Source organism: Archocentrus centrarchus, chromosome 21, assembly GCF_007364275.1.
Source record: "Archocentrus centrarchus isolate MPI-CPG fArcCen1 chromosome 21, fArcCen1, whole genome shotgun sequence".
NCBI lineage: Eukaryota > Metazoa > Chordata > Actinopteri > Cichliformes > Cichlidae > Archocentrus > Archocentrus centrarchus.
In genome coordinates this window covers 26,020,767-26,034,284 of record NC_044366.1, presented here as the reverse complement: position 1 = coordinate 26,034,284, position 13,518 = coordinate 26,020,767, and the positions used below count along the sequence as shown (strand labels likewise).

General features: G+C 37.7%; 1 protein-coding gene across 1 annotated transcript in view; it reads left to right on the top strand.

The window, feature by feature from the left end:
- The first annotated feature begins 2,524 nt into the window (after window positions 1–2,524).
- The window catches only part of cerkl (CERK like autophagy regulator), a 37,768-nt gene continuing 26,774 nt past the window's right edge, over window positions 2,525–13,518 (top strand). The window contains exons 1-2 of the mRNA XM_030757810.1: window positions 2,525–2,836; window positions 6,353–6,462. Coding sequence (XP_030613670.1) covers window positions 2,688–2,836; window positions 6,353–6,462 — 259 coding nt within the window. The 5' untranslated portion in view covers window positions 2,525–2,687. The remainder of the gene's footprint in view (window positions 2,837–6,352; window positions 6,463–13,518) is intronic.

The following is a 13,518-nucleotide window of genomic DNA, read 5'->3' as shown; positions in this document are numbered from 1 at the left end:
TGACATTATCACGGCAAATAAAGGACAAAACTCAGATTACAGTCTCTGTGAGTGAGGGTGTGTGTCTGTGTCTGTGTGTGTGTGTGTGTGTGTGTGTGTGTGAAGGGCACAGATGTTCGTTCTGCAAGCAAGATTTTAATTTATGAAAATGATCTCGTTTATGCATGAGAACCCCCTCCACACACTGCTGTCCTGCTGTGTGTTAGTGTGGGTGTGTGTGTGTGTATGTGTGTGTAAGTCAACAGGGACAATATGGTGGCCATATCCCACCATTTAGCCTTCCTGTTGGTGGAATAAATGGAATAATAAGGAGAGAAACTCCAACTGCAGCAGAGAAGCTGATCCACTTCAAATGACCCAGGAACTCTTTCCCGAATATAAAAGAAAAGATACCTTTTTATGCTTTTGGTATTTTTACTTTTATTAGACAGTATGATGTAAAAGCCGGCAGAAAATAAGAGAAAGGGTAAAAATGAGCAACACAGGCTCTTAGCTGGAGTAAAACAGTGGCAGCTGTAATAATATCAGGAAGCTCAGAAAACCTACTTTGAAATGATCATGCTTCCAGTAAACAGACACCGTGAAGACGAATGCAGAGCTCTGGAGTAAATCCCAAAATCCTGCTCGTAAAAGCCGTTCACAGCGAAACAGCAAATGTGTTATTACACTCAGAACATAGCTTTTGCAGTAGCAGCAGCTGTATTATCAGCATTATTAATTAACAGTATTAGCACAAGTCTTTGTGATAGCAGTTTTGCGTTTCAGTCTGTTGGCTGATCATAACACTGATTAATGCAGCTTTAACTCAGCCATCTGTCAGCTCCACACACACACACACACACACGTTTGAGTCCTGGCTCATAATATGGTGTTTATACCGGAGCCACTTTCCTCTTTGATTGGCTGTTTATTATAGCATATAGGAGCACTCATACCTTGACTGTAATTAAGGTGTATCAAACCGCAGGCAGCCATAGCAAAAGTAGTGATGCTTCCCGCTCTGTTTGTTAATTGGCTGGTGTTAAATATGCTATTCATCCCTCAGCACGAGGGAGGATCTAAACACGGCTTTTGTGTCTGTAGTTAGTGGAGAAGATGACAGAATGAAGCCGTCTCTTAAGAGACAATAATAGAATCACTTCCACTGGTTCTATTATACAAGAAAGTCATGCTATCATAACATATTGTAGTCAGAAAGATAAATGAAATGAGCTGCAAATCTATGTTTATATAAAGATTAAATGAGCAAAATATGCTGACATACATATTAATTAGTGAGTTGTATGTGGTTTTTTATTTCTTTTTATTTCTTTAGGAGAACCAGGTCCAATGCCAAAGGAGCTAACACTACATAGACACATCTATTCTTAACATCCCAGATATTATAGTTTCTTTTTTCTTTTCTTCTTCTTCTTTTTTTTTTTTTTTTGCTCTGTTTCACTCTTAAAACCGTTACATTCACATTAGTATCAAGTTAAAATTATTCCAGCAGATATGATAGTCTCTAGTAACTGATTAGAAGAAGTATATTCCATCCTCTATGGAAAATGAGTGAAGTAAAAGTCACGCTGAAGATAGAGTATAATGATTTGTCCAAGGTTGCAAATGAACTAGAACCAAAAAGTGGCTCCAAAAGCAGGTCAGTCCCCAAAAACTCCCAGATTGCTAGCTTTACATAACAAATAAGCAAGTACTCCTGGTTGAAAAACAAAATAAAATACATTTTAAAAACTAACAAAACTGACTCTATAGGGTTGAAGTTTAACACACCCATTTATATGGAAGCTTGTTTCTGCCACTCATTTTTTCGTTTTTGGAGGTTCGTAAGTCAATTTTTTGGGTAAGTATGTCAAAATTTGACTTAACTCAAAATTCTGAATTATTTATCTCAAGTTTTAAGTTTTACTTCTTACTTACTTTTAGATACACATATAACCTAAAATTTTAACTTAGCTCTGCCTGGATTTTTTTTTTTTTCAGTGGTGGCAGCGAGCTTCTATACATTTAAAAGTATTAAGGGTGAAAGTTTTACAGTGTCAGGTTGATGCCATTTTTTTCTTGCTTAGCACTGGATTCACTGTAAGGCGCTGGCTGTTTAGTTCATTATGTTTCAGCATCCTGCTAACCACACTAGCTACCCTGACAGTAGTAGCTTATAGGTTCCCAGTTTAAAAAAAAAAAAAAAAAAAACAAAGAAAAGAAAGCAACATGGCAACATGAAATAAAAACTCCAAGCTTTAATATGAAGAAAGCAGGGCCTCGTGGTATTTTAAAGCAATTTCTGAAATCTATTTAAGGCTGCAAAGCTAAAAAAAAAAAAAAAAAAGAAAAACTTGCTAGGTCACCCTCTTTTTTCATAGACTGAGATTTTTGTCTTTAGTGATTCCCATAAAGGCTAATTTTGAAAACAAATACTCCAGTAGTCCTAGTCAGACTTACCCTGTGATGCTCCAACAAACTAACCTGAGTTTGGGAGCTCACACAGGTGCGCGTGCGCCTGTTGATTGGATCTACCGCGTGCTTGAGCTGCGAGTCCTAAAGCTGCTGACGGTTGCCATAGCGACAAGACCCCGGAAACACACCGTGATCAGCTTACTACGTGTTTACCAGAGGGGAGCAAACTCATAACGGTAGAGTTTGTTTTGTTTTGTTTTTTTGGTTTGTTTGTGCGTAAGTAGACGGCAAATATGTCGGAGCCCGAAGAGGGGCTGCGGAGAGAACAGCGAGAGAGCACGAAGAAGAAGAAGAAGAAAGGGAAGCTGAGTGGGAAAAAGAAAAAGGAGAAGCGAGAAGGAGAGGAGCAGGTGGAGGTGGAGGTGGAGCAGGAGATGCAGAGGTGAGTTGTTCCTCATACAATAAAGTGACATGGCAGAGGACAGAAAGGGCCGACTTTACGCCGTCAAAATCCGTCCCTTCAGAAAGCTTTTCAAAGTAAAAGCACTGCTCTTAAATCCTTAAGTCAAAGAAAAAATGATTGAGCCCTGCTCTTCCGGTTTAGACATATTGAGGTATTATCTCCCGCAGCCAAAATAATACTGGAGACAGAAAATTTAAAACTACTTAAAAGGGTCTAATTGGCCTTGCAAAGCACGCAGCTGTTCACCGTCACTATGATGAGACTCTGAACTTTTTATGCTCATTAAATTAAATTAAATGTGTTGACATAAATAATAAGCTTGGCTCACAGCTCCATTCCAAACCACTTCTTGTTTACAGCACATCTTGGGACTCACTATCAGTTTTTCACCATAGACTGGTTGTGTCTCAGTTTGTCAGTTGTTTATTAACTAATCAGTTCAGCCTAAGGATTTCTACTACGGAGGGTACCTATAGCTTTTACAGCTAATAGCTTTTCTTGATGCACCAACTTTATAAACTCCAGCTTAGTGGGTGAAAATGCAATTAATGTGTTAGAGTTTTCAAGCTGTGATAAAACTGTCATTTTAGCAGTTTTGACACACAAACACAGTATTTCATGTCACACTCACATAGCCCACATTTATAATACCTCCAACACGGGAGTGTCTTTCTTTCAGCTAACAGTCTTTTTCACTCCCAAATATAAATTTGGATTATGAGTTTATATTACCACATGAATCTTTGAAAGTTTAATTATTCCCAACACACAGTTGTGCCTCTCCTCTTGAGCAGTGTGGTTGATAATCATAGAGTAGCTAGGAGGAAGTTTGATATTAGGGCAGTTTTCTCAGAAAGTCTGTGAACCAGGCAAGTTGTTAGCATATTTAATCAGGTTACTTCCTCAAACAAAAAGTTAGCAAACACAAAGTAAGACCGAAAAGTAAATTCTGCCTGTATATATACTCAGCAGTGATATTAAAATAGAATAATTATTTGAAAGCAATACAGAATGCCTGAAAGTCTCACTGCATTATCTTCCATTACGTTCTGAATTGTTACCTGTTGCCTGATGTTTGGGTTTCCTTTGCATGAATAAACCTTTGCACCATAAAATGATGGTTGGAGCATTCATCAGAATGCAGAAAATGCCTGATGCTTCATAGTGCCTTGGGGGAGTATCCCAGCATGCCATAACAATAAAGTTGTTTAATAAACATTAAAAAATGTATTAAAGTAGAGGTGACACACCTCAGTTGAAATAAAAAAAGCGCAGTCTCACTCCCAGCTTTTCATAAACAGCAGCTTACATCTTCAGATGACAGTGCGTCATCTATGTTGTATAGAACTGTAATAACTGTGGTGAACCGCTCATCTATTTTTTTCAGCTCCTTCATTTAATACAAAAAATCCAGTTTGTTCACTTTTTTGGCAAAATTAACGACATTCTCATCAACCTCCGCTTTATAATTTTTGTTGATGCTAATTGACAAACTAAATCTTAATACATGGTAAATGGACTGGTTCTGATATAGCTCTTTTCTCTCCTTCATGAGCACTCAAAGCTCTTTATACAGCATGCCTCAATCACCCATTCACAAACAGATTCATACAAGCAATTTCTATTTAACATCCACACTGAGATGAAATCATCAGGAGCAACTCGGGGTTCAGAATCTTACCGAAGGCAGCCAGGCATCAAACCACCAACCTTCCAATTAGTAGATGACCTGCTCTACCTCCTCAGCCACAGCTCTAAATATAAACTCTGTCCAAGATTAATGAAATAAGCAAAATTTTAACTGCAACAAAGGGAAGATTGATTGGCTATGACCTAATTCATGAAACTAAAATCTTAATCTCCATATTTGAAATTTTTTTTTTGCCACAGCGGTTTTTATCATCGGTGGAGAGAGACAGGAAATGGAGGAAAGATAAGCAGGCAAATTGGCGACGGGTCGGGACGCGGCATATGTATGCGGTCGCCAAAAAAAATAGACAATATTTTTAGGTTGTATGGGGTAGTTCTGTGATTCTGGTGACCATGTCTCCATGTTTTGGTTGCTGATCAAATAGAGCTGGTAAGATAGGCTGCAGTCGTTTCTAATTGCTTGTAGACCTTTCTCAGCTTCAATTTGGGACTTAACGTAACAGTTTTTAGACACACATGACTGTATTATCCTGTGAAATTAACACCATCTTTTATAAAGTTACAGATGGGCAAGACTGATAGTGTTTGCTCCCACATTAAAATTATCATTTTATTATTAGCCATAGCTGCTTGCCACTACCATAATAATAACAGATGGCCAGTGTGGCGATTGAATAAAGGTACTACTCGCTTATTTCTACAAAAGTTGCCACCGCAGATGGATTGATTGATTTGTTTCTGATGCAACCCTCCCAACTATTGGTGCTTGGGACCTGTCTGCCAAAAACAAATGCAAGTATTTGCCAAAATATGATTGTCTGTGTTTAAACTGTTGTAAATGACTTGTTGACCTATAATTTGTCAAATATATTGTACATTCCATGAATGATATAAAGACATTTTGAACCAGAAAGAACATTTCTGTCACAAGTACAATGAGTTGCAGTGAGTTTTGGCAAGGACTTATATAAATGATATCCTTTATTTATCCAGGTGAAAAGTGTTACGGAGATAAAACATCTCTTTTCCAAGAGAGACCCAGCCAAGAACACAGTAGAAATTGCAACAAATATAACAGTTCTATAAAAATATTTTAACTGGAAAAAAGGACTGGATTGATTAGTGTAAAACATAGAGTAGGCTTCCTGCTGACTACATCCTATTCACCAAAATATAAACAAGATTATTAGACATTAAAAAAAAACATTTACAAACATCAGCAATCACTTTTTGGAATGACATCAGCATGTGGCATGCACTAGCTTGTGACCCCCTGAGGCTGGGGGTGACTGCTAATAGTTAAGCAGCTAACAGTAACATGTACACTAGCCAGGTTAACATTTATGATAACAGTTCAATACTTCAGTGCTGTTGAAATGGGAGCTTTAATGACCTCTTGGAAGTGTTGTTCAGTGTTGTTAACCTCAAACGCATAAGCTGCTAATGAGGGGAGGGTCTGTGTGCCTGCCGGTTGAGTGAAGTTGTGTGTCAGCTGGAGGAGGCAAAGATGGCAGTGCTGTTGCAAAGGAGTGTCTAATCCGGTAGTAATTTTTTTGTATTGATTAATTTCTGGGAATGTTTTTGGGGTTTTTTGACAACCTTATTTTGGCTGGTTGAATAATAGAAGACATTACAGTACACCTTCATGGGCTGTTGTAAAGTCTATTAATCAGCAGTTTCATTCCTTTCTGACAGTTGAAAGGCTAATAGAATAAAGAATAAATTGAGTAATCAACATTTCCTTGCATCACCAATCATCACTTTGCCAAATTATTTATATATGAGTTTATTGATATCTTTGACTTCTTATTGAATAAATTCATCTGTGTGTTTAATGTGTGTCAGTGAGTGTGTTGTGCTACGTGGGATCTTCAAACTGGGCAAGAAGAGTCATGACGTGCTGCTCACCCGAACCAGACTGACCTGGACCCCCATCATCCCAGAGAGCCCCACAGGTCAGTTTCCATGGGAATGGGTTGTCATTGTGTTGAGTAGTATTGATGGTGTCAGACAGACTGTGTGTGTTTGTCGCTCTGTGTGTAGAAGCAGCTGGTGCTGTAATGGAGAAGTTCTCTCGTGTTGATACCACCTGAAACTTGACATAACAATGTGCACACGCATGTACGCACGCACGCACACACAAGCAGTTTCACTGTAAGACAGTTAAGAAGAGGGGTCTGAAAGCTGAAAGCTCTGCCTCCCGTTCTACTTTTAAATACCCTAGGAACCACAAGTAAGCCAGCAGTGTAACTTGTGCTCTATTGGGGTTATACAGTACTATCAGGTGTTTAAGATGAGGTGGGGCCTGATTATTCAAGACCTTGTATGTGAGAAAAAGGATTTTAAATTTCATTCTGGATTTAAAAAGGAGCCAATGAAGAGAAGCCAGTATAGGAGAAATATGCTCTCTCTTTGTAGTTCCTGTCAGTACTCTAGCTGCAGGATTTTGGAGAAATATTTTAGCTTAAATCTGGGTCAAAGAGCAAACCATAAAAGTGAATCATTAGAACATGTTCAAAATGTTAAATTCTGTGTGACCTGCTTCCTGAGTTGCAATCCTTTTTTGTTTGTTTGTTTTTTGTCCAGGTATTTGTTCTGATTCTGAAAAGTCTTGTTTCATTCAGTTCACACAATATGTTCTGATCCATATGGTATGGAAGCACATTGCATTTGCAAAAAGAGAAACTGGAGACATTATCCCTGATATGGGATAATGTCTAAACAAATAGCTTATATTTGTTTAGATTTTAGTAAGTTAAGTGTAGTGCTTTAGCTATTAGAATTGACAGCCATAATTAGAAGATCATGATTGATTATGAGTTGGAGTATATCAGACTAATAGGGCAAGAATTGATATTCACGCTCATATGCATTGCTTAACAGCATTGTCCTGTCTACTTAATTGTAGTGATGATTAACCATCTTTATTTTACCTATAATGATGAGATAGGATATTTGTCTATTTATTTATTTAGTAAACCTTCTTAATAAGAATCTTTAGAAGTTCTGTATCTTTAAATGACCTTCCCCGGGTTTCACACGTCACTGATTAACTTTTAGACAGTGGCTAGAGACTGTTATTGGTATATTTTCTTTACCAAATCAGAGTCTGGCCATTTCAGAGTGATTGGATTTGTTGTGCTTTGTTTACTAATTCTAAAATTTAAACATTTTTAGACAGTTGCAGGAAACAGGAAATGTAGGAAAGAGAGCAGAGGAATGAAATGCAGCAGCCTCACAGGCTGAGAGTCTAACCAAGGACTCAGTTGCTGAGGTCATTTTTGACTGTGGGGTATACGCACTACCCACTCCAGTAATCAGATTGCCTTTAACCTTCACCTTGCAGAGCTAACTGTCAAGTTATTAAATCCAAAATGCACCTCAACACTTCCCTAATAGAAGATCCCTTCCCTTTTCTGTCACATAATGATAACAGACTGTGCAAGATCGATTTTTTATAGAAGAGAGTTGTGCAACTCCTTTTTTCCTTCACCTACTCTTATAGCCACCATCAATGTAAATAGTCCAGGAGAGCATCATTCTGTATCTACATCTCCAGCTTGCTAAACCAAAACCTAGGACTGTGATGACTACTTTAAAGGTTAAAATACTCTGGTTTGTTCCTTTTCTTGTAATATGGTGGTGTAATTGTGATATGCTTTAGATTTTTGGTTGAAATCCATTCAGACAGAACTGGTTAGTGAAGCAGGATGAAGGTGTAATTTAAATGTGTGTGTGTGTGTTGTTGAAGCCAATCTGTTTTGCTGTATTTCATCCAAGCTAATGTCATTAAGCCAGCACTGTGTGTGTGTGTGTGTGTGTGTGTGTGTGTGTGTGTGTGTGTGTGTGTGTGTGTGTGTGTGTGTGTGTGTGTGTTGGCAGTAGTAGAGAGCAGTTGGTTCGGCCCGTGGGGGGTTATTAGAGTCTCTCAGTGTGAGGAGATTAACACACACATACAAACACACACACATACAGTCAGCCTGTCAGCATGCTGTGTGTGTGTTGATTAGATATTTCTATATAAATGGATCAGCTGTTGTTGTTTGTTTCTACACATAAATTCATCCTGTCTGTCTCTCTGTGTGTCAGGGAGGTGAGACCCGAGCCACCAGACAGTTGTGTTGTATCAAAGCAGAAACCTGCAGCAGTGCAAAAGAATTTAAAGCTCTAAGTGCAGTTACTGCACAAGAAATCAATGCACTGTTTGGAATTGTCATATTGCCACACAGCCCTTTTTAATACAAGAAAACACACCTCATGTGGAAAGACGTGGAGTAAGCAAAACACACAAACAACAAGGACAAAAAACTTCCACCTGAAGAAACTGAAACAATAGCATCCAAGGAGGAAGCCAGAAAAGATAAACATTGTTTGGATAGATGTGGTTTTAATAGCCTCACTAGATTCTAAGTATTTAAAACTGGTCTATGATCACTGTTGTATTTTGTTTTTATCTTTATAGTGATAAGTCTAGTACTTTAACTCAATATTTCTTATCCCTTAGTGTTATAGATTTAACTCTTCTTTGAACATTTTTTATTTTTGTTTTGAAAAACTGTAAATAATAAATTAATAACACAGTGATTCATATTATCATTATTATTATTATTCTATTCTGGGTCTACATGTTTGCAGAAAAAGGAAAAACTGTGGCTGTGGACCCAGGGTTTTGAATTTTTGAGTTTTGTGATTTGACATTATGATTTCTAGGGCTCCTGTGTTTATTTTTGTTTCTCATGTTGTTTGTTCCTCTCTGATCCAGTTCACCCCATTCTTGTCTTTATCTCTGTGTTTTATCCTTAGCCCCGCTTGTGTGAAGTTAATTGTGTCTCAGTGTTCGTTTACCTTCCTGTCCTGGTGTCAAGTTCATGCGTCTTAGTCCTGGTCTCTGTGTTTAGTTATTTCCTGTTTTATTTTGGTCAGTCTTCAGTCCTTGTGTGGGGTGTTTAGTTTTGCTTCCTGTGTTTCACTCCCAGCTGTTTCCTGTTGTCTTGTTACCTGTGTGTATATATTGCCTTTGTTTCCCTCTGTACTTTGTTGCGTCGTCTCCTCGTGGTGGTGTGTCCCATCTGTTCCCTGTTTTGCCTGGAAGATTCTTTGTGTTTAGATTATTTGCCTTGTTTCTCTTCTGGAAGGATTTTTGCATTTAGTTTTTGAACTCTTTAATAAAGTCATTTGAGTTTACGCCTGTCTGTGGAGTCCTGCGTTTGGTTCCTAATCTGCCTGCCACAGCGCCCGTCTATGACATGCGAACTGTTTGTGAATGTGACCCAAGATTGACATGGTTTTTTAGCAGCGTTTAATTTGGAGTTAGCTATGTTGGATGCCCTTAATGTCAGATGTAGTGTGACATCAAGGGCGTGTGTATTGGAAGAATTTAGTCTGTCCAGCTAATAACAAAAACACAAAAATAATAAAAAATGAAAACACAATTAGAGCATTATCCAGATACATTAATACTGTTTTTTTTTTTTTTTTTTTTATGTGACAGTGAAAACAGACTCTGTGAATTCACTTGTATTTATCCTCCACGGACAGAAAATGTCAGACGAAGATAGCATTAAAAGTGTATGGCGTGATGAGATCTTATGTGATTTCTTGGACACTTACAGAAACAAACACACTCCTTTAATCACCTTTAATCACCTCATCATATTTGTTTTTTATGTAGAGGTTAAATTACTCCTAACTGAACAATCAGAGCCACTGCTCGCTTATCTCAGTACAGCCAATAGTAGTGGTGAAAAATACACATTCATTTCCACTTCTTGAAATTTGTTGTAATTTGACTGGGAAGCACTTCTGAAACCACTTAAATGTCCTCATGATATTCAAATTGCAAAAGAAAGGATGTTGTGTCCATCAACAGTAGATTTATACCAAATTTAGTCTTTTGGCATACACAACATGATCACTTTTCCAGTTCACATCACACTTGTAATAAAATTTTTGTTTTGCTATGAAATTCTCTTGTTTTTCTGCAAAGATCTGAAACTTCCTGCAGATTGGGAAGTATCTCTGGGGTTTTCAGGACCAGTGAGTAGCGTAAAGAGACAGTAGCTGATCAGTTTACTATATCTGAGTGATAGAGCAGAATACATGATTACACACACCCCATTTGTGTTTATATTTGTGTACTTGTATTAGTAATGCTGTGGGGGCATAAATCTGTTCAGTACTCACACAGTGAGGACTCACCTTGCTTTTGGGGTACAAAAAGCAAGTCTGCATATTTTGAATTATTATTAGATGGTGGAGTAGCAGATAGGGGAGGACTCCAGGAAATGAATGTAACTCAGTGTAATGTTCTCTGAAGTGATGGAAGTATGACTCTGATCCATAACTCCCCACAGTTACCACATGGCCTGGTCACCATGAGACTGGACTGCCACTGGGAGGGTTTGTATATGTGTGTGTCCGTATGTGTGTGTGTTGTGACCATGCACAGGCGCTAACAATTTATTTTTCCCTAGTTCTGTCATTTTAGAATTAAAGGTTAAAGGCTTCTGGGGAATGAGTGGGTAACTAGTTGTTAAAATTAGTAACAAGAGTTATAACTACATGAGAAATAGATTTATTTTTATATCTGTGTGTGTGCGTGCGTGCATGTTAGCACAGCAGGTTGTGAGGACATGATGGGAAACTCATCTCCATCTGGAATGAACCAATGTGTGAGTGTGTGTTCACAGTGACTCTGTAGGTTCTGTCAGCTCAGATCAGAGTCATCTTTATTGGGTTAGATGGAAAATCATCCTCCTACCTCTGACAGCGTTCCACTGTGTGTTTTTCTATCCAGCTATGCTTTTTCCCAAACACACATTGGCTGTGTGCCAATCAGATGCTTTCCAGATAGTATTGTATGGCGGATGAAAAGCTGACTGTACATTTATGAGTTCATAATTTCACAAGATCCACAACACCTCTGGCTGAAATACAGCCTGAAGTCATGACAGAGCCGCCACTATGTTTTACAGCTGTAGAACCTCTCTCCTGTCGGCCTCCATACATATTGACAAGGATATGAAATTTAAACCAAAAAAAATTTAAACCAAAAAATGTCAAATTTGGACCCATCGCTCTATCAGACCTGTTCCCGCTGATTTTCAGTCCAGTTCTTGAGTAATTTAGCATACCTCAGCCTTTTCTGTCTGTTTCTCTCCCTTAACAGACAGTCACCCTTCCACTGAGACCATTTCTAATGAGGCTTCAGTGAACAGTAGATGGATCAACTGTAGGGCCAGTTGTGTCTCAGGTCCTGTGTCAGGTCTGCTGGATTTTTTTCATAGTTCTTAAAAACATGACTTTCAGATACTGTTCATCTGCTGTAGACAGTTTTAGGCCTGCTACTTCATATTTTGTCTTCCACTTGTCCAGTTTCCACACATTTTTTAAGGACACACTGTATACTATGTTGAGCTATGCCTAAGTTATGTGCCTTTCACTAACAGATCTTTGGGAATCACCTTGTTGGTGATTTTATGTCTAGTATTTTATGCCTTTTAAATTGTGTTATTGTTGGCATTTTTCATACATTTAACTAAAGAAATGGGAACATGTTATGAGTTTTTGAGACAGGCTGTTAGTAACAAAGTGCCTAAAGATACAATTTAAAAGTTGTTCTTTGTTAAGTTGTTTGTGTAGAGTTAGGTGCCTTTTTTTTAATGCTTGAATGATTCAGATGCCAGTGTTATGTGGCTTAACAAACAACAAAAAACATTTCTCTGAAAATGGTCAGGTACAAGGACTGGACTGAAAATGAGTGAAAAAGCAGCCAATGTCCAAAGAACAAACAAAGAACAAAAGATGAGATTGGTTTAAAGTATCTTTATTGACCAACATGTTAGCATTCAGAGCAGAATCAGACTCTTTTGCTGCTGCTGCTCCTTTACTGAAAAAGGAAACCTGTATTCATGGCACACCGCTGGCTGTTGGATACATGATGTCATTTTGATGTCTCTTTAGATTCCTCACCTGAAAAGCCAATCTCTCATTTGACTCAGAAGACAGTTACTTTAAATATTACCAATATTAACTGAACATGGTGAACAAAGACTGAGCAACAGCAACCAGACAGACTATTGTTGCACACACGGTGACCCTGACATATGGATGCTGGTCTCTCTGGGGAAGAGGGGAGGGTGATTTGGGCATATTTGGTGTTTGATAACAGCAGGAGATGTTTCATAGAGAAGGGGGATAATCAGCTATCATTTATAACTATTTCCTGATGGATCTGCCTGCTCTGAGCTGTTTATTCTGGATTTTCCTACTATAGGTTTGTTATAGGACTGCAAATTCTCCATCAGTTTCCTTAACCTGTGTGATTAACAGTCAGTAAACAGTAAGACATAACTTAAATCCAAATAAAGTTGATGTTTAAATTATTAAGGTTTAAATTAAATAAGATGTCCAGACTCCCCTGTTTTCTATTATTAGATTATACAAGTAAAACAATTAACAGTAGCCACAATGTTACTAGTTAAACATAACATAGGCGACAGTTTGGTTTGTGCTCTGACCCAGCTGCCTATAAAAACATTTATACATGACATACTGTCTACAGCAGAACCCCTATAGCATATTTTAAAAAAACATCTCTGTAGATTTAAATATTTCTAGTGATTAAAGCGGAGTTTGTTTTTTCATGTGCAGATGTTCATCCACCTACTGTAACGTGTTTGTCTCTGAAGCTGCTTTAAGCCTTATAATAAAATACAAAAACAAGTATGGCTAGTTTAATTATCATGTAATCTGTGGCTTATTTTCTTTGTTAAACTAATTGTCAAGTCTGTCTTACAGACTTTGTGAATTATTATCAAGGTCTTGAACTAAATTTTTATAATTCAGTAATAAAATGTCTACAAATCTCGTGGGTTCTCATAAAAAAAAAAAAATTAAAATATAATACAAATAAAAGTAAATAAAAGTGTAAAATTTTAACTTAATAGTAGATAGGATTTGGGGGGATTTTGTTATTTTTTTAGTACTCGCACTGCTGCCATCTGCAAATG